The sequence below is a fragment of the Protomyctophum parallelum genome (assembly GCF_964188405.1).
Source record: "Protomyctophum parallelum genome assembly, chromosome: 4".
Classification (NCBI taxonomy): Eukaryota; Metazoa; Chordata; class Actinopteri; order Myctophiformes; family Myctophidae; genus Protomyctophum; species Protomyctophum parallelum.
The window spans coordinates 12,056,650-12,067,082 of NC_139700.1; the positions used below are offsets into that span (position 1 = coordinate 12,056,650).

General features: G+C 42.4%; 1 protein-coding gene across 1 annotated transcript; it reads right to left on the minus strand.

Annotated features, from left to right (window-relative positions):
* Positions 1 to 835: 835 nt before the first annotated feature.
* LOC310857064 (melanopsin-B-like) lies at positions 836 to 7,083 on the minus strand (the record flags this gene model as incomplete). The annotated part of the gene is made up of 4 exons (XM_083762674.1): positions 836 to 901; positions 5,962 to 6,726; positions 6,815 to 6,895; positions 7,003 to 7,083. 4 exons carry the CDS (start codon positions 7,081 to 7,083, stop codon positions 836 to 838), a joined length of 993 nt encoding a protein of 330 aa, XP_083618800.1.
* Between the last annotated feature and the right edge of the window lie 3,350 nt (positions 7,084 to 10,433).

A 10,433-nucleotide genomic window follows, 5' to 3' on the forward strand; every position in this document is an offset into this window, starting at 1 on the left:
CTAGCAGTGATTTTCAACCATTTTCATTTCAAGGGCCCCCGGTTTGATCTGAATTAGGCTACAGTCCCTTATTTAATGGCATATCTATCTCTGGGACTCCAATGTATCTTGTTAAAATCAAAGTTAATTTAACTCTGAGAGTGTACAAAATTTGGAAACATTTCGTTCCATTTGTACACTCAAGAGTTACAGACCCATAAGGGTCGATTTGGTTCCTAATTATCTTTTAGCTGAGGACCCCCTGGAACTCTCTCAAGGACCCCTGTGGGTCCCCGGACCCCACTTTGGGAACCAATGGTGTAGAGAGTGGGATTCAAACCCATGTTATTGTGACTGGAATCCTAACACTGAGCGTAGCACGCCACCAAGGCAGCTGGCAGAATTGGGTTGCGGCACTGATTTGATGTGTTTCACACCCCATAGACAGAAAGGTAGACGCCTCCTTCGGCTCTGCAGTTCATTGGAGGCTGCCGTTTTGAGATCCGATATGGCGGAGGCAAAGCACGCTGCCAGTCAAAGTGACTACTGGCCAAATCACAGCCAGTCTTTTCCGGCACTTGGAAGTGATATGTCACTGACGAGGAAGTGATGATTCATATTGGAGCTCAAAATGTCAGCCGCCATATGATAGACCCCAGAGCCGGAGGAGGCGTCTATCTTTCTATGTCACAGAAGCTTCCGTGTGCGTCAGAGAGCGGAGTTGGCCAATCAGAGGAAGCTGGGGTCGCAGCTCTTAAGAGGCAGCTGCGCGGGCGTGCCTTACAGTGCGATACATGTCAGTTCCAATGAACTGCAGCAGCCAATGACGCATCTACAGTAGGTTTCCATGTCTATGTCACAGCCTGGTGTGCTCGGCTTGTTTGAACCTGCCTCCCACGTCCCACCCCGCCTCCTGCTCCCACTGATTGGACGGGCGGGAGAACCAATGAAATTAAATGCTTTGATTGATTGACATTTTTATTTCACAGTATGTAGAATGGGTACATTTCAAACAAAAGTACAGGTCAATCCAAAAACTGCTACTTGAGGATACAACCAGAAAAAGCACAAAAACTTGACTACAACAGGGTCCTCCATTTTCAATTCATCGGGACATTTAATAAGGTAGAAATAGGCCTGGGCCGTGGCTCAGTCTGGCAGTATGCCGCGGGTTCGGCTCCCGATCCCGACGGCCTTTACTGCATGTCACTCCCCCATCTCTCTCCCTCATTTCCTGTCAGCCTACTGTCTGTCCCTCTATAAAAAAATATAAAATAAAAAGGCGAAAGCCGAAAAAATAATAATAAGGTAGAAATATACAGTTCTATGGAGAAAAAAAATGGAAATCATATACAGTAAAAAAGGGAAAAAACATGTTTCCCTCAGAGCATTATTCTAATGAAACCGGTGAGTCACATCTCCCCGGTTACGGTATACCATGGTGTGAAAGATGCAATAATCACATGCCATTTCCACCTGAGATATGAATAATTACGTATCATTTTGACAATGACCTGGATTGTGACCTTGAACTTTGAATGACTGAACTGAAAATGTATCATTTTCGGGCCGGAACTTGGGGGCAGCCTAATGATCATTCCCACCCAGTTTCATGAAAAGCTGCTCATCAGGGGAGCGTAGGGGGCACACCAAGCCCCCAGAATGGCTGGTCAACTTTGAAGCCGCGAGACGTAGTGGTCAAAGCTGGAACGGCAGGCAGGCCCCTGCATTTAGCACGAGGAAAGAAACCCCGAGCAGCAGCTGGGGTTTAACATTGAGCGCTCGTTTACACTTCCACATTTGCCAAACAACATTTGGTGGTCAAATGTGGAAGTAAGTGTTCTTCCGGGTGCTTCAAAACGCCACTGAGCAACTTCAATTGAAATGAATAGCTGGCGCTCTCTGTCCCCACTCTATCCTTACCATTTTAGACCTGAGGCCGATTCTAAAGAAAACATCACACCCGAGTGAACTGAGTGGTGCAGCCCCCCCCCCATTAGCAGGCAACATTGAAGCACTAGCCCTCTCTCTGTTTCTGGCGCCCCCTACTGGTACCCTATAGTCATATACTCGTGCTCATGACAACATAGGTAGACACATAGATAGATAGGCACGGACATTGCTGGTTGTAGGAGTGGTTGCACCACTCAAAAATACTTCTAAATCATGACAGTTTTCTGAAAAACATATGTTTCTATATCAGTGATGCTCAACCTTTTTCATGTCAAGGACCCCCAGAATTATCTGTATTTGGCCGCGGACCCCCATCTGAAAATATGTTGTTCCAATTTCCAGGGACCCCCATCTGAAAATATGTTGTTCCAGGGACCCCCTAAAGTAGCCACTCAAAGTGACTACTGGGTTGGGCTTGCTGGATACATGTTCCAACCTCTAGTATAGCTGTCAGAAGACGTTATGGGGTGATTTCCCTTGTGCGACTTTGACCTTCATATAGCTTGACCTTTTATACCCAAAAGTCACTCATCATTTTGGGGTCGCCTACTGGTCATTCATTATTAAAATATGCAGACTAATTTTTATTTTGTTAACAGACAAACAAAATGGGGTAAAACATATCATATTTGATTATGAGTCATAGGATAACAGTAGGGTGATCAGATCCAAACTGTTCATTTGAGGGACAGAATGATCGAGGGACAGGATGATGTGGGACAGGGGGACGGGACGGGGTTAGCACGTTATTACTTAAGTTGCTATTAAATGCCTTGATGTCATATTTGACCATGGACCTAATATTGCCTATTATTTTGTTATTAAACCCCTCTGGCGTCTCACATGTTGTTTTAAAATGCAAATGTTGGCGGTATGGTCGACTTGGAACTGTAGTCTGTAGCCTAAGAGACAAGGAGAGAGCTTTACACCTAAAGCCAACTATTAGGGGAATAAATATTTGGGCATTTCAACACTGCTGTCTGCCAGTCACAATGTGGGACAGGATCTCAATTTGTGGGACGCCTGAAAAGTCTTAATTGGAAATGACTGAGGGACTGTCCCATGCAAAGGGGGGGGGGGGAGACATCTGGTCATCCTAGATAACAGAAATGACATAAGAATGAGTATGACACAATAGGCATTTGGTTCCGTGGATAAAATAAATAGTTCTACTAAATATGTACCCATGTTTGCTATTTGACATAGGATAGTGGTAGCATAATCTAAAGCCTATAAATTATATGCATCATGCCGCACACATACATTAGTCTATTTTCAGTGAGCGTCACCGTGGTGCAAGTAAATCAGTAATTGTTCAATTCATTTCACAATGTTTTGGTAATCATTGAGACATGCTGTGAAGCTCTCCTCTGAAGAGAACAGCGTGCTGGTGACGAGATAGTATTAACATGTGTGGACCTGACTGGCCCAGTGGTAGGTCCTGTGGTCGAGACCCAAACACAGCAGCTGTGCTGTGAGGAGTTGATTGCCTTGTTCGCTCAGGTCCGCTCTCAGCATGCAACCCCCTCAAGTGTTTATTAACTGCCATGGACGTGACAAATTTAATCCCACTGGAAGATTGTGTTCAATTATTGTCTCCATGACAGGACACAGCAAACTCCCCAGAGGCAGCATCGTAAAATAAACATGGAAACCTAACCTTTCCCGATTTCAATTTTCAGTTGACCTTTTTGAAATACTCTGTGAATACATTATGAAATGAATTTGCCAGTATTTGTGTTGGTTGTCAAGCACTGAGCAATCAGCTAACATTTTGGGGGCTTCCCCGTGGTCCGACCTCCCGTTAGGGCAAACATGCATCAAGGTTGGCGAACACGTGTTCATCTTTTTTCATCTGGTCCTGGTTTCATGTCTTTCAAGAGTGGGAAAACAGTTGCAATCACATTTTGCAAAATGATTTCCACTTGTTCCTGAGCCTGTAAAACTCTGTCCGAAACTGAGGGTTCACCACTGCATATATTATGGGATCACTAAGGGACGTCATGCAGGAAACTGAGACGGATAGGACCTAGAAACCAGAAGATAGCGATGTCATGAAATGGCAAAAAACATTTGGATGTTTTCATAATTGTACATTTTATTACAGGCTACCTGCTTAACCCTTAGATGCAGTCGAAATGTAAACATTTTCGAGCAATATTATAATATTGTAGCAACTTGGTTGTATAGGCCTGTAGTATAGTACATGAAACAAATTGATTGAGGGGAGATTATTTATCCAGTACCTGTACATCCAGGCCAAACAAATTATGTTGTTATGGAATGTTTTACTGTTATACAGTTTAATAAACTGGACATCTGTAATAACAGAAAAACTTGAATATGTTACTCATTTTTAAATAATTTTGTATGGCCTGTATTGATTATTTGTTACTGGGCAATAATTCCATATTCTATCAATATCGTGATATGAGACTAGATCGCCTGGGATCGTTGACATGCAATAGTACATTTATTGTAACTAACTACTTCTGCATTATAGTCAATTGTGATTTTCCGAACTTACTTAATGTTCTTGCCTGTTCTATTATTTGCCTTCACACGATTAGTTATTATTATTATGGCATTACCATATTTTCACAAAAATATTTATATAGTATGTGAAAGCACCAAATACCTTGATAAATACTGTGAGCATGACTGTTGGTGCTTTCACATAATATAAACAATATAAGATTTGGTAAAAACACAGTAATGCAATTAGCCTATAATAACTACAGTAAGCACGTGGAGGCAAATAATAGCACAACCAAGACAGAGGCTGCTGGTTTTTTTTAAAGAATGTTTCACTGCTTTACTGAGATAAAAAAAATCACACCAGTGTGAACTGAGCGGTGCAACTATACATTTATTGTTATAGTTACGGTACAGTATTGTAGTGTACTGTGCTCTGTACTGTACTGTGATTATTTTTTGGAAGAAATGACAGTTACTGCGTTGGGGTCCCCTGGGGGGTCCCCGGAACATCCAACCATTGAAAACGCCTACCTCTGATCGTCTGTTATGATGGCCCAAAGAATTCAACAGAATAGTTGTAATCAGTGGCAACCAGAACAGGAGAAAGGTGAAAATGATGTAACCAGAGCGCTTAGCCATTTTACTTTCCTTGTTTTTGTTGACTCTCTCTTTATTGCCTAAAGAAGGCATAATACAAACGGCACCATCTGTCTCTGCACGTGACACTTTGCTTGCGTGATGTGCTTGAGCTTGGGCAAATGCACTAACTTGATCATCTTTAACGACAAACACTTCTCTGCCGCTATTGTCTGTGACTTGCTCTGTGCTCATCAGCGACGCTGAAGAGCATTCAGTCCCATTTGCCTGTGGTGCAGATGCATTTTCAGGACGTCGTTCTTTCGTTTCATACAGCTCCTTTTCGATACACACTTTCTCCTTTTTGAAGATGCTTTGTACCTCCGTTACCGGGCTCATTAAATCAGCCACAGTAACTTGATTGGATGGCTTTGGCTCTATTTGCAGCACAAGAGGCCGTTGCAGGCAAAACAGTGTTTTCTCTTTTAGTTTCAACTCATTTCTATCATCCGATGTTATAAAGCTGCTTTGTGTAACAATGGTCCTCAAACCAACTTCCACTGGCTTATTATCTTCCTTGGATGACTTTGTGTGTATTTTAGTGTCCGCATTGGTTAAGATGCCTTTTGGCTTTTCAGTCACGTCGAGCAGGGAAACCGCCAAATCTTTACCGGATGTGCTGGGTTCCACTTGCTTCACATGAGGAATGCTTTGTTCTAATCCGGGGAACAACGCCTCCACTTTTACTTGAGCTTCCGTGTCATCTTTGTTGCCTGCAGTGTTTTTGAATCTACCTTTCGTCACCTTTGTTGCATTTGGTTCAGCTTGCTGCACTTTCACAGGAGATTTTTCCTGAATTGACTCATGTAACCTCACTGTAGCTATGAGTTCAATTTTACTCTCTGGTGGTTTTGTTGAGCCCAGTATAACAATCAAAGAATACTTGTTTGACTGATTTGGTTCAGCTTGTATTACCTGCCCCACCTGTGCAACCGTTTGCCTCTGGGATTGGTTTTGCTCTGATTCACTTTGTCCTTTCTCCTCGACACCTTTGTCCTCGTTTTTCTTTTGTTCATCTGTCGTGTCCTTTGTTTTTTCTTTTCTAGAAACATGGACAGACCCTTTGTCAAATATTTTACGGCCGTGCGCTCGTACTATTGCAAATATGCGAGCGTAGAATCCAGTGATCAAAACAAAGCAGGCTGTCCACAATGGGCCCAAAATGTATAGTCCAAAAGTGTCGGAATGCATTGTTCCCAAGTGTGTTCCATTGCATTTCATATAGACAGGTGAGTCCTTCACAAATGTTAGACAAAGAATGGCAACTACAATAGCCAAGGTCCAAATCAGAGGAAGCAATACCATAACACGTTTTCTCCTTGTTTGAACAGATTGGAAGGGGTGTGCAATGGCCTGGTATCTCTCTGCGCCTATGCATGCCAACGTCATCAGCTGGACGCAGCATCCGAAGGAGAAAGTAACCACCTGTGCATTGCAGATCAATTCCCCCGCCCGTTCCCTTTGATGCACCACGGTGACAATGGCGAAGAGCATGGGGCAGTCCACGGCACAGCGAAGGACGTCTATGATGGCAAGATTCACCAGCAGCGCATTGTTCCAGGTTTGCAGTGATTTCTGGTGATACACTGCCCAGACAACAAACAGGTTAGCCACGACGCCAACAACGGAAGTCATCAGCAGAATGGAGCAGTTTGCCACAAGGAACGCAATGTCAACGTACTGCTCCCAGATTGTGTCGTTCCGAGAACCCACAGAAACGGTTAAATAACTTTTCATCTCCAACTTTAATTAAGTAATGTCCTGGTACAGACTGGGCTCTGGTCTTCTCGTGCCCACTGAGCATCTGTACAGCTAAGCCGTCATTCTCTGACAGGCACTTGAGCCGCAGCTGAGTAAATGAGACGAGATCACAGTTTGATCCCTAAGCCATTACCGGCCTCTGATGTCAAGTGACGCCCTGGCCTCCCTTTCATCAACACCCTACACAAATGTCACCTGGGAGCCCTCGATGCTCTCCATCTTCATTAACACCTGCAGGCTGCGGGATCGACCCACATCACAGATGATTGCAAACATGTTTATACATGCATTGAAGCACTGTTCTTTTGGGTTATTCTTATTCCTTTATGTCACACATTACATGGCATTGTAGGCCTAATAAAATATATACAGTATACTTTCTCTGTTGGGCAGATTAGGCCTGTATAGAGCGTCGCAGTTCATGACGACGCCAGGCCCAGGAAATAATTCCCAATGCATTTTCCCCATAAACATTTCAAAAAGTATTTATTTAAAGACATTTTAAGTGTTGTACGAAGCCAACTCGAGTCGTGACAAATCATGACAACAAACACAATATTTTGGACCAAACAAATAATTACAAAGAAGAAAAACTAAATGTGTTGTTTTTTCTTCTTTCTAATTATTTGCTCCGCCCAAAACATTGTGTTTATTGCCATGATTTGTCACGGCAAGAGTTGGCTTTGTCCGCGGTAAAATTCTTTAAATAAATACTTTTTGAAAAGCCTATGAGGAAAATGAATGGGGAATTATTTTCCGGGTCTCTCGAGGGGGCGGGACTGCGATGCTCTATAGGCCAAGGCAACTTGTGTAAATGGTTATTTAAAACAAAAATGGGGAAAAGAAATCTGTGTTCCAATGGATCCAATTATTATTATTTAGCAATAAGCTCTTGTTGATACTTTTAGGTTAAATATCTATAAACCCCACAGACAAACTCAACTAATTTCAATCTGTCATGCCTAATTTGGGCATGTCATTATAGGCAAAATGTAGTTTTACTATTTATTTTCTATTCAAGTAGTATAGGGCCTATCTACAAACTAACAATGCATAGAGGAAGCTGGAAGAGAGCGACTGGGAAGTCCTCTCACTCCAGAGAAAGCTCTGATTCGACTCAGACTGGACTACAGTGGAGCGTTCAAGACATTCAATATGTCTCGTTTAAGTCAGAAGTTTGTTGACCATGTGGCCAACCCCAAGGATGTTGTTCACTTGATCAGACACGGTTAAAAAAAGGAGCTTGTGCGCTTGTAGATCTACTATTTTTGCTACTTTTGTGCGACAAATTATAAAATAGGCCAATAGGGCATTTGTATAAATATTAAGGTAAATTCAGATTCAAGGTTTTTGATGGAGAGCAACAATATGAAATGAATCTCTGAATGCACAATGCTGTCATTCCCTCCATTTACAGCATCTCACAAAGTCACTGAACCTTATCCATAGCATAGGAAATATCAAGTTTTCTTGATATGGATGGGGAAGCATGATCAAGCATGCCGATGGATTAGGCTACAGCAAGACATATTATAATCCTATTTATTAGAGAGATCAAGTGTGAAATGCTCTTTGCTCAGAAAATTGCAAGCCATCAAGATAATGGACGTATGAAGCCCCTTAGCTGTAAATTCACTCCTCTGATGAAAACCTTTCTTCGTAGAAGAAATGGTCTGTGGATCTTTATCAAGGATTACAAAGAATTAATACATCAGACAGTTTTCTGGAAAAGCTATGTTTCTATGTCAGTCGTTCTTCGATTAAAAAAAATAGCAGATCTACAAGCTCGTAGCACGCCACTCGGTGGCACGCTATGAGCTTGTAGATCTGCTATTTTTCAATAGCTAAAGCATAACATAATGCTAACACCAAAAGTTCCTTCGGTGCTAGTAGACAGATTCTTCTTTTGTTCTCCAGTACTGTTGTACCACATGGTATGGATGTTTGTCTGCAGCGCTAAAGTCACAACTGCTGCAACAACTGAACATTTGTTCAAAGATTGTTGGACAACCACTTCAGAGGCTATATACATCCACGTACAGTATAGCAGCAATCTAAGCTTGGCAAGGAACTTCACCTCAAACACTACTACAGTACACTAGCCATGTGTTGTATGGAGAATATAGGTTGCTGCCTTCAGGAAGGAGATATGGTGTCCCAGCATACAATAAGGTCAGACTAAAGAGGTCCTTTGTCCACCAATCGACTTTGAGGCTTAATCAGGAGTTTGGTCAGGTAGGCTGAGCGGTGAATATTGCTCTTGTCATCATGCACTGGTATGTAATCTTGTTTTGATCTTTGTACTGTCAAATGTGTGTATGTGTTTCTGCATACATGGCTGCTGGGTCGCAAGACTGAAGTGTGAACATAAAATACTATATCGTATCAAACCTAAAAGTATGTATTACATCTTTTCATACAACCAACAGGCATCAGTAACGAAACATAATGTCTGACAATAAAGAGAGTTCATAAAGCAAATAAGGTTGATTGTGCCAGTGTAATGCAGGGATGGGCATCCCTGCAGTGAAAGGAATACAACTGGTTTATTTAGTCATAGCCTAAAAACAGTCCAGGGCATGAATCCAAAGCAAGTTTGAGACCATTCGGTCGGACGTCATATAACTGGGGAGCCACAGGCCCAAAAGCTCAAGGAATAGAGATTAACCTGTGATGTCATGACATACTTTTTATTTGTTTTCTTTTCTATTTCTATTCACTTGGTCATTAAGGTCCATTCTAAGCATTAGTTTTGCACAGAAAACACTCCTTGGCCTAAATTCGCCGTTTTTAGGCCAAGGAGTATTTCTCAACTAATGCTTGGAATGGATTCAGAATCATGAAACCCCCCTAGTTTGACATGTCACATGCTACTTAAAATATGATGAAATTTGGAAATTTTAACCTTATATACTGTAGGTTGTCTATGGTGTGGTATACAAAAATGGCGAGATTTATAGTATAACTGACAAACATTGTTCATGGATGACAGAATGTTCAATTTGATTATTTTGGTGAAACGACTGTGAGCCCCCTCCCTCACTTTAGGTTAATGGGCCTAAAATAGGCCTACATTGTTGTGCTAGTTTAACCACTTTCAATCTGGCATCCCTATTTTGGGCAGGTAAGTATTGTAATTTATTTTTGAATCTATACATAGTACCCCCTCCCCCTAGCAAGTACACCTCTCCCTAGCATCGGCGCCTGCTTCCGTTTCTGAAAGCCATTACTCACTCCGTCCGTCTAAAGAGTCCATTTCTCTTCAGAACATTAATATTGTCACCTGGGGCAGCGGTGGCCGAACGGTTTGCGGAGCGGTCTTGATACCGGAAGGTCGCCAGTTCAAATCCCCGGACTGGCACGTTAAAATACCACCGCTGAAGTGCCCTTGAGCAAGGCATTGAACCCCTACCATGAAATGTTCTATGAGCAGGGTGTGGCTGTAAACAAGCATCTCGAGCTTAGTCCACTTCCCTGGGTAAACAAATAACTTTGCTTACCTTGACAGCATAACATCAGAAATTACATTCCGAGAAAAACAGGCTTTTAAAACGGCCCAGAAACAAGGAAGCTTTGAGAAGGAAAGGAAGTGGTCACGTGACTGGGCTGCGCCATGACACTTTCAT